Consider the following 24,710-nt stretch of genomic DNA (forward strand, 5'->3'; position numbering starts at 1 on the left):
TAAATCATGTTATCCCACTTATACATGATCCTGCTTTTGAGAATGTCCGTTCACCATCGAGATAGTTGAGGGATATAAGCCAATGACTATTACGTTATTTCTCCTGTAGTAATAAGACAAAAATTAGTCATGAAAAATGTCTTTTCTCGACAGCCAAATATCTTTTAGTATACATACATTCGTTTAAATCACAAATCATGTCTATACATAAGTTATACAAATTTTAAGTTCATAATTCCTATGGTAAGTGAAGGTGGCGTCACATCTGTTGTGACGTCAGTTCCGCTGTAAACAACAAAAGTCCTGTCTGCCGCCCTCTGGTGGAGAACTCCGTAATATATCAAAATAACAATACTTTTTTTTTTTTTTTTTTTTTTTTTTAAAAAAGAGTGACACAAAAAGTTGTCCTGTTTCAAGTATTCGTTTTTATTCTGTACAAGTGAAGTATCACTTACAAAAATCAAACCAACACATTTATTACAGCAAATACAGCTGATTAAGTCTACAATGGCACAGCTCACCAAAGCACTTAAATAGAAAATAACCCATTCCTCTTATTAATTAATTAATTAATATTCATCAGTCTGTGAGTTGCTTCTTAAAACATATTAGCATTACTGTCTTGTGTTAATTGCTTAATGTGAGGTTACCAACTTTCACAAACATGACAGCAGTTGAGATTTGAAGTTATTTGTCATATTTTGCTTTTTATTACACAAGATACTTTTCCCATCATGTTTGCATAAAGTTTGTAACAGCTAGATGTAAACAGAGGTTAGTTATTGGATCATTTTCACAAAATGAATAACCGACTTGAGCACAGGTACTATAAGCAAAGGGTGCTTCTAAGCACTTTGACAGCAGCGGAAATAACAAAGTAATGCTTCTTAAACCCGTGTTTGACAAGTGGAGCCATCCATTCAATAAGCCCTGTTAAGATTATTAGTATGAAATGTCAGCAGAATCTTTGAAAACTGTAGAAAATAATATTTACTTGGCATGAGTTGAATAAATGTTGAATATATGAATCCTTGTAAACACAATAAATAAATAAAAACATACAAAATGACTTAACAGCAGCAAGTAAAAGCCCCATAAGGCCAGTTTCCATATTCGATAAGTTTAAACGTTAAATGCTACCGAGACTCAAGCCCACCACAAACTGAATTTGACCAGATCTTACGCAAACGCGAGTGATTGTTAAAATAACTAATCTACAGTTTTTGAGTCCCACTTCAGCAGTTATTAATCCCTTAAATGCTCAACTGAGCCTGAAAAGGTCTCAGTTACACCTGCTGCTTCTGCACTGCGGCAGAAAAAGCAAAGCAGTAAGAAGCATTTGACTCGAGCTCCGTTACAGATACGTTCTGAAAAGTAAAAATACCTAAAAGCACTTTAAAAACCGACAAAAGTTATTGCTGTGGGGAACCAGGTGGAGCAAATTCAAAGGCAATATTTAAAAAAAGAGAAGTAAGATGATGTAAAATCTTCAACCTTTTCACGCGATCATTGGTCAGTTGTCGTCTTCTTCTTCAAGTAAACGTCATTGCCGTCCCTTTTGGTGAAAGTTGCCTGAGATAACAGGTTTACAGCACAGGCCGCTGCAGCTTCGGCTGCAGAGCAAAGCCGTCACACACAAATTCTTCCAAGAAGTTAGAAACTAAGGAGAAACATCCCACTGCGCTGCTAACTAGGAATGGTGCATCATGTAAAGTTGTACATACTCGTCGTCGCAGATATAAAGATGAACGTGTTGCTTCTCTTTATGGAACACCTTTGTGCAAAACAAAAACAAATTATTTAGCTTTTCACTGATCGCTCAAACACTGAAGTAAATATTCTCAAATATCTGTTGTTAAGTCTCCACCGCTGGACTCAAATCAAACAGGTGATTTATACACATTATCTGGGCTACACAGGCTGGCTGTGCAAAATCCTGAAAGAAGCTCAGAGTTGAAGGTTCTTCCAGTAAACTGATGGTACGTGAACTTTCAAGTTTTATCTCAGCAACATAAACCACATTATTACCACCATTCATTTCACCCTTCTTTGAGAGAGCAGTGGAAGAAATGCAGCCTTTTGGAAGCCAATCCAGGTCCAGCTGCATGTTTGTGAGAGACGGTTTGAAGCCAACAGACATCCTGCAGAGCAGGAAACACTCCAAACTTTGGCCCCTTTTAAACTTTGCTGTACACGTTATCGGGGAACACACTGAATTATCTGTAAAGCACGTTTCACTTGCTTTAATGGGAAGCAGTTTGTACAGCATCACCTCACTGCTCGGGAGGATGTTGGAGTTGAGCAGATCTGGCCGGACGTTCTCACTCTTTTCATGGCCAAGTGCTTTTGTAACAACCCCTCCTCAGAAGTCCATCCCTTCATCGCTTTCACACCAGTCTGACGGAGCGTCGGTGCCAAAGTAACGATCCCCAAAATTACCTGAGAAGTATAAAAAATGTAGCTTTTTTAAAATAAATGACTTCACCAGTTACTGTGTAACAATAATAAATAATTATGTGACCAAAAACAAAGCTTTTATTAGTATCAAATCACTTTACTACATAAATTGTTATGTTTTTAGACCCTCAGAATGATATGTATATACAGATCATTGCCATAACAAACAAGTAGAAGAAGAATACTGAGAGGGCAGTGAAGAAGAAGAACATGGAGGGATCACAGGAAATACTGGCAGTGGCACTTTGCTTGTGTGTGATATGCAAAGAATGGTCTTCAGCTCACAGACAGAGGTCTGCAAAGTCAGCTCAGTCGCTTATTTTGGACTCGTTTTCATAAATCTCAGAATCTGGCAACATCAGAAAGCACATTGACAGCATCTGAGATGTCCGTCATCTCCAACTTGTGAGTAATGTGGTTTCAGAACAGTCCGACTCTGTGGAAATAAATTATTTTGGACGAGGCTTTTCCTGACAGGAATATCAAGAGAAATAGCATTACCGACAGCGATATGATCACCATCTAAAATCCCATCAACTACTTCCTCTTTGCTGCTGCCAACAGGAGGTAAGAAACTGTCAAAGCTGTTCGAAAACAATCTGCATTCAATGATGTGTTGATTTTACCAGATCAGATCATAGATATTTTATTATTTTACCATCATAAATAACACCAGTGATGGTATCGGGCAATGCCGATGCGTCGGTGCATGTGTGGAGCTCATAGAGCAAAACCCCGTGTCGGTGCGCGTATCGCTTTAAGAAAAAGTCACGTGACGGATGCAGCCGCTGTGTCGCCTGTGACTGAGGCGCCAAACTGTGTTTATAAGGAACCGCATCTGCCGACGGGAACGGTCAACAGGACGCCTGTGTGCCAAAATAATAACAGATATCAAGTCCAGGAACAGGTCCCTTCAATTTTTATGCACACCAGCCTGATTGGTGCCATGTGAGCGGGTCTTTTTTCAAGCTGGAGAAGTTGCATCCAAAGGATGTAATTGCTTGAATGCAAACGCACTGGAAAAACAAAAAAAAAACCTTCCTGCCTCAAAGACAAGTACATAAGCATCATCACGTTTTCCACATGTTATGATACATGTTCACATTATTTATTGACAGTATATTTTAAATATCCATCCATTTTCTATACCCGCGTAATCCAACTGTCGGGTGACGGGGGGCCTGGAGCCTAACGCAGTGGTCATCAAGCGAGAGGCGGGGTACAGGTCATGTTTTAAATATATCAAAGATATTCTAAAATTAGATTGAGATATAAAACTCAATAAGTTAAGTAATATTATTGTATACTTATTGAATCAGTAAGTCAGTTGAGTCTCTCAACTAGGTTGTCTGCCATGACGTTTAAGATCCAGCAGGTGTCAGTACTGAGCAACTCAGTACGACACAGTATCAATACAGTTGGGTAATGTGCCGCAATGCTTCACGAGGCCTCATCTACCCACTAATCACCACCAACACTGGCTCCTTCATCTTTCTTTTCTTAGCAAAGACCGAGGGCAGAGCTTGAGGATCGAACATGTACCTTATGCTGGGAGAAAAGTCCCCAAAGATTTGCAAAAGTTGCTTAAAGACAGTCTAAAAGGAAAGTAGCGGCACCTTCTAGAACTAGCATGTTTAGGCCAAACTGCTAATTAAGTTCAGTTAGTTTTTTTAAATAACTCGTGTCAACATGTGATCAGGAGATTCAAACAGGAAATGAATGCTGCACCCTGGTGACAGCTCAAGTCAAAGCAGATGCCTTTAATAAGCTGTCAAACACCATCAAGCTGCTCTTTATTTCCTTCAGAAGTGCTTCCTACTCGAGCCTTTTCAACCACAGACAGAAGTTTCTGCCCAACATAATTAAGCCTTCAGCACCTCGCCTGCTGGATTTATAGGTCCCCTTTCCTTATAACCTGCCAATAAAGACTAAAATACAATATCAAGCTTTATGCTGGCTGACTCTGAAGGGGACGCCATTAACCTCGACTCATCTGATCCAGTTCTGTCTCCCCTTTAAGACGAACAGATTTTCTTTTTAATAAATTAACTCATCACCAGAAAATGAGTGTCTGGCTCATTTAATCCCAACTGATTTGAGCTTTTCAGATCATGGTTAGACTGCAGGGAAAGATCCATGATTGAGTTTCCTGCAGTTACAGTCGACAGTTTACCAAGTCAAAGACGAGAGGCAGCTCAACTCCAACCTTAAACACAACAAATGAAGCCGGTATTACAACAAACCTGGCTTTGCAACTTAAATCTTGCTGCTTTTTGGTAAGAAAGAGGTTAAAAAAGCCAAAGGTGCATCTCCTCACCGATGCCAGGTATGATGTGGAACTGGTCGTTGACCTCTTTGTCTACAGCGGTGGTGATGATGCGGACTTCAGGGAAAGCGTAGGCCACCGAGTGGACGCCCATCTCTGCCATCAGCAGGGACAGCAGGAAGATCTTATCCTCCGCTACGTCGTGGTCCTTCACAAAAAGGAAACAGAGGCAGAAAACATCGTTTTTATGGTGATTATCAGGAGCTCTTTCCACACCGCCTCACTGTTCTGTGTTTTAGACACAAAGAGAGTGCACGGTTAAGTTATTGCACCTCTGAGCCACGAAAGGAAGCAGTCGCAGCCAGATCTCAGCCTGTGTGTCAGGGAGAGGCTGCAGAGCTGAACACGCTGCACCAGACACCAAATCTTTGCTAAAACAGCCAAAAACAAGCTCCTGTGGTGTTTTCTAAGGCAGCTTAGCCTTGAACTCCTTGGGAAACGTTGAGGTTTAATTAATATTTAACAATATTCTACAAAGCGCATCAGCCACAACACCCAAATCGTTCTTATAGAGACTAAACAATATATATATATAGCATTATATATAAAAAAATATCACTTCATTATCAAGACTGACACCAGAGGAAGCCCTGAAGCTTCTTTCCTGAGCATTTGGGGAGTTTAACCAGCTCTTATCCGAACTGCTGTTTACTTCAGGGTCATTTAACTCTATTTAAAGACCTTCCAAAGTAAAAAAAGACTGAAACATTGTGCGAGTATGAGACGGTAACATGCTGAGGGAGCTACGCTGTCTTGTGTGAGTGAACAGAAGTGAATATCTCTGTGAGAAAACAGCTGGAGATGGGTCTTCTCCTCAGTGAGTGTTAAGAAAAAAACATGCAATAATTTCATCATTTCTAGTCGTTAGCAGTAAATGGAAAAACTGTCGCCTAAACCTGTTTTTAACCAGCTGTGACTGCAGGAACGTGTACAATACAGCAGTGAAACAGCATAATATGCTCCAGCACCAGCAGAACTCTGACAGCCATGAGGGCAGCAGCTCCAGTGGACACGGTGCTGTCCATCAGGATGACGTAGTCCTCGCTGAGGTCTTTAGGCAGACGAAGGTAGTGCAGCTGCAGGAAGAGGAAAAGCCCGTTACTAACAAAGAAGAAGAAGATATTACGGGAACCACTTAGAAGCAAAGAACGTACAAACCTCTGGTTCTCCTGTGTCGTGGTTAGTCTGAATGAGGATCTTTCCGAGTCGGATGTCTTTACACACAGCCATCAGAGCCTGCTCCATGGTCTCCCCGGCTCTCAGGATAGAAACTCCCGTGATCTAATAAACAAGAACGGTTTCTACTCTGGTTTCAGACACTTTAAAGTCTACACAACACAACGGCTACTTTCCATCCAAGATGAACAGCGGAGGTCAGTAAAGGCGCTGCAGGCTGGTTTGGAGACTTACTCTTTTACCGCTCAGCCTCTTCCCCTCATAGATGCTGCCCTGAGGCGTCTCCACAGACACCGGCTGTCGAAAGGAAGCAGAAGAAACAACAAAACTATGAACAGAGGTTAACCCTAAACCCCCTGCAACACTCTGCAGAATGTTTGCTTTTTTTAATGAGGAAAAACGAAGGTTGCTTAAAAAAAGACTCACCTTGAGAGGCAGGAAGGAGAGAGCATGTTCTATCAGCAGCCTCATTAATCTCTTGGAGTAGAAGATGAACTCATCTCGGTTCGTCTCCTTGTTCCTACACCAACACACACAGAGCAGAGTCAGGAACCCACAGCGAAGACGAAAAGTCCGGCAGACTCTTTCTCAAAGCGCGTGCTCCCACCTGATGATGGTGTGCATGCCGCGGACCTGCGGCGTGCTCTCCAGCACGCTGAGGGTTTTGGGTAACGGCTGTCCTTGGTGAGCAGAGGCCAGAGCTGATCTGTGTTGAACACATTCACACAAACAGACTGAGCAACCTTTTCTAAAGCAGGTCAACCTACAACTAAAGACCTTAACCACAGAGTACTGAACTTTTTCTGTGTCGACTAATCATCCAGCTGATTAGATTCTTATTTTGCTTTCAGTTTTTAATTAAAAAAAAAGTCTCTTTCAATGCAAAAACTGAGATGAAACACTTTGAGACCAGTTCACAAAGTGTTTTATCAGCAGCTTTTTATGTAAAAGACACAAAATCCGACACTTTCACGTAAACCCGAAGTTTAAATGAAATTATTCTGTCTAATTATTTGTTAAAAAGAACCACAGTGACTGCAGACAAGAAACTCTTTTCCACATCAGTAGGGGATCGCTCTGGGAAGTCATTCAATCAGCCTCTATTACATAAACCAGCTCTGACTGCTTTGTTTAAACGCATCTAATATACATCTTTAATTCCTCTATTTAATACTAAAAAACTTCATATGTAGACTTGAAGGAGCCACGTTTCCTGGTTTAAACAGAAGATGACGTATAACATCAGAACTGACCAAAAGCCATGAAAATGTAGTTTTGAAAGTGCGAATACTGAAGGTTTATTTAACTTTTTACATGCCCTGGCTCCAACACATGCAGCCGACATGTGAAAAAGCTTCGGTGTCGATATATAAACGCAGGTTTGGACGATGTGGTAATGCATTACAATAGAAGTAGCGTGCTGCTTCTTCTGGCTTTATAAAGCAGAAGTTCCCGGTCGGTTGTTTAACTGAACAGGTGCTGGTTTTCTCTGGGTTAAGACACACGTGCGTGAATCTATGTAACAACTACATTTTCTTGGTTTAATAGCCTATAAACTCAAGTTTGGTTTGTAATCTCAACAGGAATTTCTGGAGGAGTTATTTTGTTCTGTTGGACTGGGGAGCAGTCAGCATCTTTGTGAAACTGCCCCCAGATTTCGGGGTTAGATGAGCCGCTTTGGTCTGAAAGCAAAATAAATGGGAAAAACGGACAGAAAAAGGCAGATTTTGATCTGACAGCTTTTCATGCGATTAGAAATCAAAAAGCAAATAAGCCACACTCGCCATGAAAGTCAGAATTTTCCAACATAAGCAGGCCAAGGTGTTGGTGCTTCAGCTGTTTTTCTACCAAAACTCCTTCAGGTAGGGGTGCTGCCAGTAGATTAAAACCAGCTGGGAAATGTACGGATGTCCTAATAATGTGCACATCCACTGTCAAACACATGCTTAGACTGTTAAACAGCTAATAAACAATCTGATCCTTTCATAGCTTTTTGTTTGATGCATGCTTTCGTCAAACCGACTGCATCAAAACTACAACAATGACAGAAGATGCACGAGGCGGGCCTCACATATCCCAGCGGAGCTTCCTCTGATGATGGTGACGTATTCAATTGATGAGATTTAAAGTGTTCAATGAAGGAGGAGGCAGAGGGAAATACAGGACAAGAAATATAAGAGAGAAAGGAAGAGAAGGAACAGCGTTAGCAGTTAAGCAGCTCCGACCCATCACTGCCGTGCAACACTGAACAAATACTTTGCAGTTTCACGCTGAAGAGCAGCACCGTCAGTTCAATCGATCTCATAAGTGGGTTCATTTTAGGCTCATTCGTTTCATTCTGCAGAGCAGCCCGAGTTCCCACAAATTTAACAAAAGACAAATCAGGTCAACTTGAGAGGCTGCAAGCAGTATTTCAAGTTTTTCCTGGTAAAAACCATTCAACAAACTAGTGAGCAGCTTCTCTCTGTGCTTTGTGTTGACCCTCACCCTTAAACATGTGACACCTTTTAACAGCATGAAGCAGAGATGCCGCCGGGCTGGTTACAGGTTGGTGTGGCAGCGTGTGGACATGGCTGAAGGGAACCAGCTGATCCACATTTAAAGCTCCTCAGGTCTATAAAAGTTTGTTGTGTCCAGCTCTGAAGACAACAGAGAGAATATACTGGAAGAGCAGTTTTTGGGGGGCTAAAACTGAGCTGGATTGTTGGAGCCCTCATCACTGAAGGAAAGCATCAATCTGTGGATTAGCTGGAAGCTTTTTAAGTGAGTCGTGCCTGCTGTGGTAACCGTATCATAGAATGTTTTTTCATCAATGAAATCACAAGAAAATTAGTTTTCCAACGTTACATCTCATGAGCACAAACTTAAAACACAACACAGTGTATGCCGATCCGTTTAGATGATGTGAAGAAAGTACTGGAATAAGGTATTCTGGTGGAGTATTTGTACAATGAGTCTCAGGGTTTTAACTTTATCAAACAATTACAATTTTGGCTTCGGCTGTTAATCAGAATGAAGGACACTTTTATTAAGATTAATTATTGAAAGTAAACCCATAAGCTAAGCATACATATACATATATATGGATAAGTGGAAGCAGCCACAGTGACATCATCCTGTGTGGGTATATGGACCAACACGCTAATGCTTCAAATCAAAGCTCTTTGAGGCTTTGAATGTATGAAATAGTCAGTGTTCATCCAGCCAATGACACCATAATATATATTTTTGAATTAGAGAAAGCTAAAAGAATGTTTTGGAGTCGCCCCCCAGTGGCTGTGAGGGGTATTGCACTCTGACGCACTTCATTCCAGTGGCTACATCCATTTATTTAATACAGTCTTTGGGTAAAACAGACATACTAAACACTGACAGTCAGTTGTTAGGTTAAATAAAAGAACAGATCAAAAGAAAAGCTAGTCAGCTGTTAGTCTAGTCTTCGTATTCAAATGAAGTTTGACTGAAAACAGGGTCAGAACAACGCTGAGCACGAGACGGAAGCAGCGGCAAAAGACGAAGAAATAATTTTAAAAAACGCACCAACAGTCATACCTCACAGTGATCTCACGCTGGAATGGTTACACAGCATTCAGCCAGGCAAGGACGGGTCGTGCACGTACAAGGAGACAAACACACACCCGTAAAGTGTGTGTCAACAGACAAGAAAAACATGAGATAAGCTCCTTCAGGGAGAAGTACAAAGTGCAACGTCAAACATTTAAAGCAAAAATAAATGTTTGTCTGTTAAAATGAATGACTCCATAAACTCAAAAACACCTCAAGCGTGAACATTAATTTCATGTATGGCTAAACAAGAGTATCATATATTGGATTTTAGTGTGAGTGTACGACTCTTTTATTTCACTCTACAAACAAAACAATGAATTATTTCATGAGGAAACTCAAACATTTGTGAAACACACTGCATCCAGCAACACATCCTCCTTTATAAGGGTTATTATCGCCCTGAATTATTGCTTTAATAAGAGCCGTCGACTCAGCTGTGGAGACTTTGAAGGCTGCAGTTGTTGCTGCTGTTTGCCAATTACATTTCAATGGTGTTTTCCATGTAAATTACGGTCATTTAAATTAAAAAAGACTAAGTAATAGAACCGTCTATGAGTTGCACCAACAACTCTAAATTAATTTCTTTTCTTTTCCTTGAAGTGAAACTAATCAGTATTTGCAGGACTGCCTGAAATGATGATAATGAGGGACAATCAGACTGAATTTATGCACCGTAAAATCTAAATGTGAACCGTCCTCATCAGGTATACTTCAAACATCACAGCTGCTGTCAAACATAAGGGATGATGCATTCAGTGAGCATCGGTTTGTTGTGTTTTCGTCTGAAAACTGCAGAGCTGGACTGGATCTTTGGATCTGACACTTCTAAAAACTATACGGAAGCGGTTAAAAAACTTCTCCAGTAACTTTAGAATCTTTGAATAGACTCCTCACCGTATCAGTACTATTTCTATCCTACTACATTCATCTGTTCTGTTGCTGTGGTGCCTTGTGGGCTGAAAAATCATTTTAAAAAGAAAGAAACGAGCTAAATTAATGCAGAAATGTGGAGTTAAACGACGTTTTTTTGACTTTTTTGTATATAGTCGTCTAAACAAGATTATACGGTCGTCTTCAAGTCAATATGGCTAAAGTGGGCTAAAATGGGACAATATCATGCAGACCCGAGTGTAGGCCTCCCCTGATCCGTTACACACTGCTGATGTCATACGTGTGTGTTTGACAGACGTGTTGAACTAATATGCTGAGGGTGGAACAGATCAAGGCTATGAATGGATAACAGAACAATGGGATAAAGAGAGATGGAGGACATCTCTGGTGTCCTTGCAGGGTCATTAATCTCAGTAACTACTAAAGACCTTCGTCTAACTCAGAGCAGTGAAGTGTGGAAGGAAGACAGGGATAACGGGACCATAAAAGTCCTGTTTGACTGAGTTGAAGTGAAGAAAGTGTTAGAAATTCGCTCCAAATTCAATTTGAGTGAAAGTTTTTCACCTTGAAGGGTAACTAAAGGCTTCTGTGCCTTTTGAGCCTGATTAGTGTCATCACCCTCTTTTCTTGAATACTTTCTTTAGCAGCAAATTGCAGCATTATGTTCACCAAGTAGCTGCTAACCGTCCTCTGATGACCATCTGGTTTTATGTGGCTCGTGTCAGTTTTTTCTTCCTTTAACAGCAGCTTCTTCCTCATTGAGTTTTAGAGTCACTACAGAACTCTGCAAAGCTGGAAGAAGTTACAAAGCTGGGTTATGAGAAACGTTTTAAGATAGTTTTCATGCTGTCATATGAGACTAATTGTGTTTTTTTAAATAATTTTTTTAATAAATATCCCTAATTAGAAAGCAACATGGCTCTATTAGCTGGTTTTGGCCTCATGAAGGTGATATAATAGAATACATTACTCATGATCGTAATAATCAGAGAAGAGGCTGATATCTGCACACAATACTTCTCTAAATGAGACAAAAATATTAGTTTTTTTTCTGCCATACGCAGGAGAAAAATGAAGAGGTCTACATAACTTAGTATGCTGCGATCGTTCTTAAACTTGGTGTCTGTGAATTTCGGTCATGTTTACTTTGTAAAAACAGAAACAGCTGATCACTGATGCCAGTAAAACAGCCGCAGCATCAGAACTTAAATGCATCAGCTGGTGCTAAAAAAAAACAAAAAAAAACAAAAGAAGCAAAAACTACTTCAAGTAGGCGTGAAAACATTTAAGTTTTTATTGTGCAACTTCAAAGTGTCAATTAAAATAAAAATATGTGACGAAGACAGTTTGTCTGTTAGTGCTCAGGAGTATCAATAAAGTTATGAACAAATCCTAATTATTCATGTGTAGATTAAATTTGTACTAAGTAAACTATCCCACTGAGCCGTGACTTTAAGCCTTTTTAAGCATGACGTTTCAGACCAAAATTAGGAATTTCTTCCACTTTTATCTGTTTGTTGGAGTGATGCAACAGCATGTTTCTCCTCATTATCTGTCAGAGAGCCTGAAATACTGATGAAAGCCCTGGTGGATGTCTGAGCCCCCTCTTTTGGACCCTACATATCCGTACGTTAGATTTGCAGGTGTTGAATCTGGGCTTTAAGGACAAACAGAGGGTCCACGTTCACGCCTCTCCACACCACCACACCTTCAACAAGCAGCCCACACCTCTGCCACTTAAAATCAATAAAGGATCACTGGAAAACAGGCTGAAGGTGTCCACTGAAAGGAACAGCAGCGTGTTTTCCAGAATGTGTCGTCACGCATTGACAGCCAATCAGTTAAATCAATGAGACTTGATAGAAAAGGCAGGTGTTGATATTCTAATCACAAAGCAGCCCACTTTTTTCCCAGAATACTCCTAATTTACTGTGGTAGGAACTGCAGATATAGAAAGAAAATAGTGATTCCTTCGTCGGGGCTTGTTGAAGCAGCATCTTTCAGAGCAAAACAGTGTTGAAATAACTCTAAACTTTAAGCAGAATCAGTAAAAGATATACAAACCCAGACAAACAAGCTGAGGAATTATCGAGAATCCTTACCTTCTCCAGCTGGCTGTGGACATGCTGAACAATCAGATCTAAAGCTACAAAGTTCTCCCCACCTGCAAGAAAAGAAAGTTGAGAAACACCAGACCTGCTTTAACCACCCTCTGTATAAAGAGTAAAGCAGCTTTATTTATCTGGTAAATGGTGTCTCATCGGTGTAGATGGTGTCTTATTTCTGTGTCAGTACCGACCTCTGGGAACTACGATGTCAGCGACCTGCACCGTGGGCTCAATGTACTGTTCGAATGCTGGTTTCACAAACTTATTGTATTGTTTGATGATGCCGCCGATGTTCCGTCCACGCTGTGAGATGTCCCTCTTCAGCCTCCGTATCAGGCGGATGTCTGAATCTGTATCTACAAACACCTTCATGTCCAGAAGCTGGCAAAAAGGACACAAAGGGAAAAGTTTGTGGAAGTAAACCAGCCTGAGTCCTATCTACTTCTACCCATCGGCCCATGTAGGCCATTTTCCAGAGCTTCTTTTCCCTCGGTGCAGACATTTAAGGGATAATCACACCTGTCAAGGTGTTGCTGGTGATGTGCTCCACCTCTAAACGAACCTAAAAAGTCAGGAGATTGCTTTTTTCCATCTCTGAGATCATGAGCCTAAAAGTTCTGATGACTGTAACACGGCAGCTGCTGTTATTAACTAAATCAACCAGCTACACAGGTGGATCTATCCGTTCTACATTAGGTTCAGCTTTTGGGGGCTAAATCATGCAACACTGTGGACCGACTTGGTGAAAACCCAACAGATGCAGTCAGGGCTTCAGGGTCCACTCGCAATTTAAAATTTTATTCAACTTGTGTAAAAAGTCTAAATCTTAATCAAAATCTTATTCATTCCATAGTCCATCTACATACAAACTGACTCTTTAATCAGTTGATCATTGCTGGCATGTTGTTCATATTTGTATTTGATACAATATTTTGCTATTTAGCTTCAAAGAAATGCTTAAAAAGGACATAAACATAAAAAAACTAAGAAAACCTATAAAGATTGGAATCTTAAGTTGTTAAAAAGATGATGAAACATGCAGGGGCACAGTGCAGCTTCCGTGATCTGATGATGATGTGGAAGGATCCGCAGAGACGCCGGTTATCATCACTTTAAAGAGAGAGTCGGCCCCCTTTCATCCATCAAGCGCCATTAGACTGAACCTCACTAAAGATACTGAATGAAAAGCACGACTTAGCACTCTTAAACTAAAAGAAAAGAGTTTGAGAACACATGAAGCACAGAGAGCAGGTGGATTCAGTTCGCTGTAAATGTGAAAAAGACTGCGTGTTGCTGGATGAGCACGACTGTCAGCCTGCAGGAAGTGAATGAAGAGAGGATTCATCCCAAACAGAGAGCAAGGCTGCAGCTGTGGATTCTAACAGAGGACATCCATCTACCTCTGCCACAGAGATGGAACATGGAGAAGTGAACAAAAATCCCCTTAAACAGGAAACTTTTTCTATCAAATATGTCCTCATCCGACAGAGAGTATTAGGCATCTCACACGCATTGACCTGCACTCGCACCCAAAGAGTGCAACCTATCCATTTAATAATGCACCTCCAGCCTCTGAGATGAACTGCAAAGCGTGGCGTCTGAACATAATCGAGTTTTTACAAGCGTTAACGGACGATTTTACAGCCTCTGTGGGACGATAAAGCTGGTCGGTTTGATGTATTACGCCCGATAACTGTAAAAAGAGTTTGGTTATTCAGAGTTTTTGTATTGATTTGAGTGAGGACTGTTTTACTGACATCACTGGGACACGCTGGGCAGTGTGGACGCCGCAGAAAGGCACAGCTCAGCACAGCTCATTTTGTCATTCAAGTTGACAGTATTTTCTGTGATTTCACTAAATCCTGGCACAACGTAGCATGCAGTTTCTTAAAGAATGAGACCTCTTTATTAGACCATCTTCAGCTGGACACAAAACACAATTAATCACAAACAGACAATGGCTGTTATAAACTGAATCAGAGGGTAATCAGCAACACAGATGGGTCTCAGGAGAGGCCGGCTGCCTTATCGCCACGCTCCAGCACACACACACACACACACGCACGCACACACACACACACACACACACGCACACACACACACCAAGATGACAGAGACAATAACGTATAGCAGCAGGACTTATTGGTCACAAAGAACAGCCTCCTCTTATTCTTTCGGATTTCCTCTGACCCTCAGAAGCATTTTTATAGGATGATTTGATTGGCTGCGAGGTGTTCCTGAGCAACTTGGTTTTATAAATGTTAACATAATGAGCTTAAATAATGCACCAAAAAAATTAGATGCAAGTTCAATCATGATGAAAGGGAAGGAAGAAGCACCGATGGAGAAAACTGAAGGGAAACCCCTTCTTCCGAGGAACTAAGAGTAAGGATACCCTTACACTACGCTCCCCCCCGGCCTAAAAGCTGTGTATCTGCAGCCCAGGAGGGAAACAGCTGTGACAGACAGCCTCCAACATACAGCTGCTCGCCTGAGGGTAAACCAGCTGTCACAGATGTAAACCAGGGAGTGCAAAGAGGCAAACATGACTTTAATACTGTGTAGAAAACAAAGGTAGCCAACGAGTTCGTGTTCAGGATTGTGTGGAAGCACTCAGTTAAGAACCGCTTGAGCCAAATAAATGATTAAAAAACCCAAACAAATCAATCATAATCTGCCGTTGGTCATTACTGATAACGTCGTGCCGTTATCGACACTTTCTCTCATGTGCTTTGCTCAAACACTCATTGGTTCTCCCCGAGTATAATTACCCACACACCCATAAAAGTTAATTAACAGTTTAACTCTGGGGGAAGTCCCACCCTTCACTTTGGTTTACAGCGGCATGAAATTAACCTCAACAAATAAACGTCTAAACATAATCAATGACAAGTCAGCTTACTTTTCCATTACTTCTCCATAGTTATGGTCAGAGAGGATGCTCGAGTTATATTTGATATGCAATAAAAGGCAAATAGAAGCCGTGATCAGCAGTGTCAGCCATGTGCATATGAAATGTTTCACCCCACAGGCTAATTCTGATTTAGCACGTTTGTTGAAGCCTTAGCTGACGGGGAGAAAAAAAATGGATCAGTAGCATCCACAGAGACAATACAACACATCAGAAAGGCCCTTCTGTCCAGTTTTGGCGCTGCAGCATGAGCTGATTAATGTCTGGTCGCATCATGCAGTTAAAGCCTGAGTCAAAAGTCCGTGTTGCATTCACTGCCTCCTGCGTTTTAATAGAGCAGACGTGTAAACATGAGAAAACTTGACAGGTTTTCTTACCTTTAGCAGCTCTTTGTTGGCAAAGGCCAAGATGCCCTCAAAGATGACCACATTAGCCCCATATACTGTTTTCTGTGAAGAGGAACAAATTAAAAATGATTACAAAATATCACTAAAACATATGATCAAGATTATATTTTCTTGTTTCGTGTCCACTCTGTATTTGAGCTAACGAGCAGAGTTTCCTACTCTGCCTCTAAACCTTCTCAAAATGTGTGAAACGATGCATTTAAATACATTTAGTTTAGCACAGTGCAGAGATACACGTGCTGCATTATCATTATCTGGCAATTTTAGTCCCGTGTACTTTTGTTTTTTTTCTCCAAATGAGCCCAAACAGGATCTTTCAGGCCTTGGCTGTCAGTGTTTTAACTGGTCCCACAAGAAATAGACAAATGTGGACTCCTTTGGTGACCCAATGGCCCAGTGAGCCTGAATTGGACAAAGCAGCTATAGAAAACAGATAGACGGATGGTTGAAACCTCTTTAAGTCTTGGGGAACTGTATAATCAGCGTTCCCACACTTTTACTGCCTGAAGCATCCCACATGGGGTCACCGATCGGACAATAAAAAGAGGTGCGATCGACACCTTTGACCAAAAAGAGGTGCAGCTTATACATTTTGCCAGTTCACAGAACAGTATGAAGACCACAGACAGAGCAGGTTGAACGTCGCGTGTCCTGCAGCACACATTCAATTAAACAGATTTTACAACATAAGGTGAAGGCTGAAAACACTGGAAATAATATCAATCCCCAACGTTAACAGTTCAACATGTTAAGTTCAACATTTTTGGGCTAAAATATCCTGCAGCAATACATCTAGTTCCTTAATCTTTGTGATGGAAACCAGTGGATTAAAGATACTGTATTCAATCTGTATTGGATCACAATGCATTTGCTGCGATCAGATAAACCTCTCTGAAACCACCTCGCTACCAGCTGAGTGAGTTTATATTGGTGTTTGAACGGGAGACAAATTACTGGCTCAATCAAAGACAAAAGAGAGCCGAGTACATCACAATCCTATTACCATCCTGGGACCCGCTTCACTCTGAGGGCAATGGGCTCGGTGCTCCGGTATTGATTTGGAGAAAGAGAAGGAGAAACAAAGCAGGAAGGAGAGGGTGGAGGCAATGTTGAGAGAAAGGGAATTTTTAAGAAACAGATTAGTATTTATTGATTTGTTCATTCCCCTGTTGATATGCAAGCCATGATTTAGTGCCTCTTTAACATGTTTACCTGCTGGTGCCTGAACGAGAGAGAAGACACGTCCAGTTTTACCACAGAACAAGACCGTGTGAAACACACAGAGGATATATAGTCTGCAGCTAGTTGGCCTTTGCAGCCATCACCACCCTCGGGACCTGAGGCTTAATTACATTCACCAGTGTACAAAAGGCCTTTCAAATTATTCCAGAGCCACGACTGGCTTTCCCATGAGGCGATGTGCCTTTCAGCCATGAAATTACATTGTAAAGAAATAGTGAGGAGTTGTCAGAGTGCTACACTGACAGATTGATTCTTCACAATGCATTCGGGGGGTTAATGTCCTGTACACTAAGTCCTTAATAATTAGCCAATTAACAGTCATCTCGGCTGACATCCGTTCAAATGACTAATACATCCTTGGATGGCAGTAATTTTATGCTGTTGAGATGAGTGTTTTAATTTTGATGCACATAAGTTCTACTCACTGAAGTGAAGTGGATCAGCTGGATACAAACGATGACTATCAGATCTGCTTCAATGGTTCTTTAGTTCTCTTCCTGTGACTAAACTTCCTGTTTTTCCCTGTGCTGCTCTCAGTTTTAGTGTACAAACCCAATTCTATTAATCCAATAACTTCTCAATACAATGCGATTATGTTCAAATTAGATAGTTTAAGTTAATTTCCCTTACTTGCACATCCAGTAACGTGACTGATGAGTAAACATCACGACTGAAGTGTGATATAGTATAACAAGTTAAAGCTTTACCAACAGAATCAGCCGGTTTGTAGGAGCCAGCACGCCTGAAACTCAACTTTTATTTACAAAGTGCAGAGCAAAGTTATTCAGTGAGCAAAGAGCTGTTACTACAGTTAACAGACCGGTCCTCTGGAGCTCGTGTTTCCTGAGTTTCTTCATGAGCTGCCTTACAAGACCAGACAAGACAGGCAGTAAATCTCAGATAAATGAGTCTCCTGTGAAAGCACCAAAACAGAAACTGAAGCATCCGTAATGTTTCATGTTGGAAACACAGAAGGGAAATCACACACTGTAACCTCAGGTCTTAATAGGTTCCTTTGGTCGGATCACTTGCATCCTGACTTAAGAAAAAGATGGAGTAACGCAGTGCATCACCTGTGAAGTCTTACCCATTCTTTGCGCCTGCAGTGAGAGGTGAAGTCATACACTGGCACTTTGATGCTTTTTCCTTTCTTCAGCTTTCTGAGAACAGTGACCAGCAGCTCAAAGTCGAAGGCATCAGGGTGATCAAAGTTATACTCGTTTTTAGCAGCCAGCTCCTGCTCTTCTTTGTTCAACACCTGAGGCACAACAAAACCATAGAAACACAAGAGATGTTCCTTTAATTGGTTATAGACTACCTCACACTAAAATCCATGCAGGATTACACATAGGCTGGTTTCAAATGCACTGAATCGTATTATAACTTACGCATTAGTGCTTAAAAGGTTGGTTTACGACTTTATTTTGTTAAAGTAACTGAACTTTGTGGTGCAGAAAAAATGTTTTGATCGACTATTAAACATCACGGCACATAAAAAGCTCGATCTGTAATCACTATTAAAGTGATAAATGCGACGAACAGACTCATTGTTCTGTTTGTGCGCTTGTTTTTATATTCATACTCTTAGTCCCATATACTGAGGGGCAGATTACATAAAGAAGTGTTCAAACTTTAACAGATGAGGTCGTGCACGGCCTCTTTTAACCTTAATAAAGTGTCAGCAGACCAGAAGGAAAGAAGTCTCCTGGACTTGCCTCTTTGATATCATTTACATATCTACAATCTAACACTATCAACGTGAGGATTTCCTTTAAGAATAACCCTCCCAACTCATTTCACCAACTGTTGTTCAACTAACAAAGTTCCAACTGGTGCAAAAACCCAGAATCAGAGAACTCATCGACTTCTAGTCTCAGAGGAGCAATCGTGTTATTGACATGAACTGTGTTCAGTCTGCAGCTTTTATCGTTTATGCTGAAATCAGCGAAGGACAGGTTCAAAGGAGGTGTCACGGTTAAAAATCAGTAGAATATGATTCATGCTCAGCTATTGTTTTCAGATAAAAAAAAGAAAAGCTCATCATCTCTCAGGGAGCGGCTTAAACTCCTGTGTGAAAAACAAAAGAACGGCAATAACTGCATGGAGAAGCTGCGAATTTACTGAGCTCTTTACAGCTAGAATGCATTCACCTTTAATTACACTTTACAGAGCGCAGTCAGCTGGATCTCCTACCTTGTAGAAAGAGTCCATTGATAGCAGAACCACCCAGGGAACATCCAGCGCCTCAATTATCTTATTGGCAACTGTGGTTTTCCCAGAGGCGCTTCCTCCACACAGACCTAAAGGAGCAGGACAGAGTCTCAGTTAAAAAGTGTTCTTTCTGTCCTCTGATCGCCGAGATTCTGTTGTACCCCGAGCAGCAGAAACTTCTGTTGAAAGCTTAAGAAATACTAAGAGATGTATCTGCTGGTCTTTGTGTGAGCTGGTTTGACTGGAGTGCATATCCAGACTTAACTCAACAGTGCTGCGTTAGTGCTGAAAATGTGCAGGCTGAACAAACGACCATTTCTGTTATAAGAGGACAAAGATGCTCGGACGTTTTTGGTGTTCTTAAGACCAGTTAAAATCATCTCAGGTGTTGCCAACCCAAGACAGAGTCAAAGCGCCCCCGAAAAACAGTCTGGAGAATAAACTTCATGGCGTTTAGTCACAAAATCTAAAATCACAAAACCATCCAGCGTCTAAAAACAGCCCATCACAGACAGGAGCACATTGATCCTTTTGCTGCACGTGTGCGATGGTTTTTAAGATGATTAAACCTCACAGAACCAGTTATGGTGGAATTGGTGTGCAGGCTGGAAAAAACATTTCATTCTTTGCAGATCTTTATTTGGCTTTTTTCACATTGTAAGATCTTTAATAAAGTTCAGAGATGTTTTGTTTCTCATCACAAAGGCAGTTTTAAAGGCTTACACCGTCTGTAGAAGTCCAATAATTCCACTTTGAGATGCCAAAAGAACACAACACCTTTAATCTGTGAACTGGAGTTCGACGGCACTCAAAAAAACATAAATAAAGCTCCTGAAGCCCCACCTCACCCCCTTTATCCTCCTGGGTTTAAGAGCACAACAGATATCCTTTAGGACAACAATCCTGGGAACCGGGCCAGAGAACAGGAACAAAAATAGTCTGTGGAGGAACTTGCGACATAAACAACACCGGGTGAAGTGCTGGAATGGGTTTTTTGCTCCGATAAGAACCATCTACGTCTAAAAGTGCTGACTGGAAGACTTCGGAAGGAAAAAAATAAAACACTGCAGTGCTGCTTATTTCTGTGTGTGATTATTGCTCTGGGAAGGGGACAGAAACTCTCCTTCTGACTGGTAAGTTTGTGTATAAGTAGAAAAAATAAAGCCTATTTACTGAGCGGGTATAGATTTAACACTGATAATCTTTTACTGTCACCCAGCAGTGGCCTGATGCAACATATCAGAAGCCTTTTCTATTAGCAATAAAACCTGACGGTAGAGAAGATAGCAGCCACCTCTGGTATCTATGAGGTTTTACAATGTTTTCCTATCATCACCCTGCACCCGTTCCCCTCCCCTTTCTGTTTGTTCTTCTACCATCTCACACCCTCCCTGAACCCTTCTCCTTAACTGCAGGTTGTTTTTCCCCTTTTTTTCCCCCACTCTGTCCAATCCCCTCATGTTTAAACCGGGGCTTCAGTACGGCCAAGTGTGAAATTGTTACCCGTCACTTTGGGCCATTGACAATAACAGATTGCAAAGTAAAGATAATGTCCACCTCTCCCTCCACTGATCCTCACTCATGCCAATCCGAAGAGTTTATTCACGGAACACTGGCTCCATGAATGTCAAACACACACACACTTATTTCAGTTTACTGCTGCCAGGACTCTTTTTACTGTGCTGACCAGCAAAACTGCAGCCAGCTGCAGAGTGAAGCATCACGAAGCATCACGAAGCATCGTGAACCTTCAGGATTCCTGCAGCCGTCACCCAAGAGGACGTGTTAATGTTAACAGAAACAATACTAATATGGTCAAACAATCATGTGTGATGTTTATCAATTTTCATGTTCTAGTGTTTTAGGATCCTTAATTCAAATTTCATTCATTATTACCAGTTTTCTATCTATTTGAGGGAAGATTAGATCAATATAGGATAAGTCTGCCAGTCTTTAACTATTAATATGAAATAAGCCATCTTGCTCTTCAGTAGACTGATCATTTTAAGGAGCCCTCTGAAATCGTACACATCTAAAGGGGAAATACTGCAGGGAATAGAAAGACAACCTGTGTTTGAGCCACATATTTGTGTCCAACATCACTGCCAACTCAAAAGACTAAAAACACACAATCGTGGCATTCTTTTGGCCACACTAGATTTGCAAATCATACTGCACTGGCTGTACCTCACAAATGGGTAGTCAGGTATATATTACAATAATACTGTGGAGGAACTGAACTTCAGTGGTGCTGCACAGCTGTTTTTCAGTGGGTGCACAGGTGTAAAATTGCTCTCACATTATCGTAGTGATCAACAGTTAATTGTAAGATGCCAACATATGTTGGAGACACATAAAGCCAGTAAAATAAACCTGGATTTCAAACACTTTTAAACTATTCTTTTTGGCTGGAAATGCCAGTGAGTCTCGCTACAAAGAAGAAGATGATAATCTGTTCTCACCAATGACGAAGGCCTCTTTGAAGGTGGTCCCAGTGACATTGTACCAAGGTGGTCTGCCCGCTGTGTAGATGGTCCTCTTGTTGGTCCTCAGCAGAGGAGGCTCCGTCTTAGACTGGCTTGTGGTCCGTTTCCGTGGTGACAACGAAGGGGTCAAAGGACAGCGGGTGACACCATTTGTGAGGCTGTCCAGGGAATCGTCTCCACTCCCGCTGAGGGTCAAGGTGGAAACATTTGTGAGCAGTAGGCCAACTCTTCTCTACAAGTTTGACCAATTAGGATAAATTGTATTTAATCTAAATGTAACCATGTTCATACACCAGTGATTGATCTCTTTACTTGACCACAGACAGCACTCTGCACAGCTGTGGAAACTAAAATATTGGTTGGGAAATACTGGAAAAATAAACTATAAAAATGTAAATATTTGCTCAAAACCATCAATACATTCTCTGGAGAACAACATCTGTTTGCCCACATGTTCACTCGTTAAATGTTGTGCATGATTGTTGCCATCAGAGATGCCTTGTTAGCTCATAGCTGGCACCCTACTGCTGCTGATCCAATGAGGCATTTCAGTCATTACAATATATCTGCAGGATTAAAAGGCTGATATCTAAAAAAAGATTTTAGAGGTAAAAGCAACCTTTTTCTGACCAAAAATAACATCTCTTAAGCTATAAATGGACAGAAAAATGGCATTTGTTACCACTGCCATGTCTGAAAATAGCCTAAATATCGGCATTTAAAGTGCTTTGTGACTTTATGTAACCTGCAGATATAGTGTTGTCCTGCAGAGAGGGAAGAGGGAACATATTCACTTTAATGTCCCTCTGAACTATTCTCTCCACAGTGAGGTTTGCTGTCGGTGTGGCTGAGGGGGAGGAGGAGGAACTTGCCATCACTCCCCAGGAAATCACACCGCTGCCCAGGACACAGCACAAGGTGGGGCCAATCACATGAGTAAGGCTGTCATCACGTGGCTGCGATGGTTTACTAAAAAGCCGTGACACCAGTCTTTGCTGCATGAAAACTTGCTGCAATGTAAACTGGATGCAACTGGGTGGCAGCGACTTTGATAACAGAGCAGAACCAATACTAACTGCAGGATTAGCTGTTTTGATACAATGCACATGTACAGTTTTGTGCAGGTCTTAAGTGACCCCTCATTTCTTCATATTTTGTTTACAAGGAGACGGACTCCACTGTAATCTTTTAAAGTGTCCTTCAGCAGTAGTTCTCCGGGCTTTCTGAAGGTCTTTCAAAGTTTGTCTTTGGGCTGCGTTTTCACTCATTCTGTGAATGAGTGAATTCATTCTTTATATGTACTTAATTTGCTTTTGTAATAATTGAGAAAAATATAAAATAGATATTTTCAGAAGCTTCTAAAAATACTTACCTGATTATTTAAAACAGGAACAGTGGACACTGTGGAGTGTGCAGCACCAGCCTCATGGACATCAATACTACATCATTACCAGTTTTAACAGCTGTTCATCAGAGGAATGCTTTTACTACCGATTTAAATGGTCTAATATTTTGTGACTGACTATGCTGAATTCACCAGGGAACACAGAAATGCCGTGATATCGTGTTATATTCAGTAGAAATGTTTACCAAGCCGAGAATGTGTATAAAATCGTCAAATTTGCACACAATCCGGTGAGCACCGTTACAAAAAGGGGGTGACTAGCATTAACACACCCGAATTACGCTGCTGGCAACTTTGTCCTAAAATAAACTAGTGTTTTACAGAGCCCCCGTGTTGAAGACAGAGATATTGAAACATTCTCCCTTTTCTGTCTCGCTTTTGTTCCCCTACAGCCACGCTGACACAATGCGTGGGTATGATTGTGGGGTAGAGCTAGCCAGTTAGCTGCGTTAGCAAGCTAAAATGAACCACCGTTGCGCCTATGTGCGCCGCTCGGACCCCGAGATGAGACATCCATCCTACGCGTCTTACCTGTCAGACCTCAACATCGACCTGTCCCCTTCCATCCCTTCATCGGTCTGCTGTTCGCCCGGTTTACTGTCGCTGCTCGTCGTTGCCATGTCGCCTCGGCGCGGAAACCAAACACTGTGAGCGTCATGACGTCAGGAAACGCGAACTGATGTTGTATTAAGGTGACCGGAGAGTGCTCGGAACTTAAAATTCATATCAGAAAAGTTTTTTGTCAGAAGGCAGTAAATATGTTTAAATATTGCAAATTTGATATAGAACACAATTTTTTTCAAAGAAAGTGCTATGCTTGGTGGTACCAATGTTTTTCACACAGTAAAATAGTGACTGAATTTACGTTTACCGCATTAGTACATGAATGCAGCAATGAAGCGGCAGACATGAACGACGAGATGCAGGATCTGAGACTTTGATTTTAATTAATTTATGACTGATGTTTTTGTTAGCATTTAGTCTTTGGCCAGTTGTATCCAAAGGAATTAAGCTGAGGCGAGTCATAATAGAAGCAAAGTAAGAAAAAAATCTTTAAATTTAATCTAATGAAGGCTAAAATATTTTGTTAAATGTGCGCGTGTTTTATTTAGGTACTGCTTTATCAATTTATACAGCTGCATATAAAGATATTAGGCTATTTTTACAACACCTTTTGTTTGTTTGTTGAATCTTCTGAGGCAATTGTGTTGCTTTCGTTGTCTGTTGTGCTTTTTTGTCAGCAGGCAATACTTTTATTTGCATAAATCACTAATAACACCTAGTGCTCTGTTAATCATGAAGAGAGCTTTCATATGTACATAAATCAAGCTGATATAGGATAAATTTGGTTGTGAAATATTGTGTAAATATTAAAACAGTATAAAATATTGCCCTTTTTTGTTAATTGTGCTGTGTTTGCAATAGCCTGTCTACTTTAAAAAAATCATGCAATTCAGTTTGGTTGAAATTGATATGCTTTAAATTCTGTTTCAAGCTCACAAATACTGAGGATGTTCTGGAAA

The 24,710-nt window shown here is 41.0% G+C and overlaps 1 protein-coding gene across 3 annotated transcripts; it reads right to left on the reverse strand.

Moving 5' to 3' along the window:
- Window positions 1-384: 384 nt before the first annotated feature.
- LOC140266895 (uridine-cytidine kinase-like 1) lies at window positions 385-23,835 on the reverse strand. Of its 3 annotated transcripts, none has more exons than XM_072362021.1 (15): window positions 23,719-23,835; window positions 21,759-21,967; window positions 19,279-19,385; window positions 18,173-18,343; window positions 15,814-15,885; window positions 12,717-12,906; window positions 12,520-12,581; window positions 8,031-8,050; window positions 6,567-6,665; window positions 6,386-6,479; window positions 6,194-6,256; window positions 5,942-6,064; window positions 5,752-5,859; window positions 4,775-4,931; window positions 385-2,439 (listed from the first exon to the last, which is right to left on the reverse strand). In XM_072362021.1, the coding sequence occupies exons 1-15, from the start codon at window positions 23,805-23,807 to the stop codon at window positions 2,363-2,365; spliced, it is 1,641 nt and encodes a 546-aa protein (XP_072218122.1). In that variant the 5' UTR covers window positions 23,808-23,835; the 3' UTR covers window positions 385-2,362. The 3 variants fall into 3 exon arrangements, with proteins under 3 accessions (XP_072218122.1, XP_072218123.1, XP_072218124.1); XM_072362022.1 differs by lacking the exon at window positions 8,031-8,050 and adding an exon at window positions 9,512-9,528; XM_072362023.1 differs by lacking the exon at window positions 385-2,439 and having other exon boundaries at window positions 4,860-4,931; window positions 5,680-5,859.
- Between the last annotated feature and the right edge of the window lie 875 nt (window positions 23,836-24,710).

The sequence above is a fragment of the Leuresthes tenuis genome, unplaced genomic scaffold, assembly GCF_036924035.1.
Source record: "Leuresthes tenuis unplaced genomic scaffold, fLeuTen1.0.hap1 SCAF_13, whole genome shotgun sequence".
NCBI classification, from domain to species: Eukaryota; Metazoa; Chordata; class Actinopteri; order Atheriniformes; family Atherinopsidae; genus Leuresthes; species Leuresthes tenuis.

Excerpts from the sequence above, each read along its gene's own strand:
- LOC140266895 (XM_072362021.1), bottom strand. The coding sequence starts at position 23,807 with ATGGCAACGACGAGCAGCGACAGTAAACCGGGCGAACAGCAGACCGAT. Across the intron at positions 6,065-6,193 it reads AGAGGCTGAGCGGTAAAAGA|ATCACGGGAGTTTCTATCCT; the intron begins GTAAGTCTCCAA and ends CTTGTTTATTAG. Across the intron at positions 4,932-5,751 it reads TGGCTGTCAGAGTTCTGCTG|GACCACGACGTAGCGGAGGA; the intron begins GTGCTGGAGCAT and ends CTTTTTGTGAAG.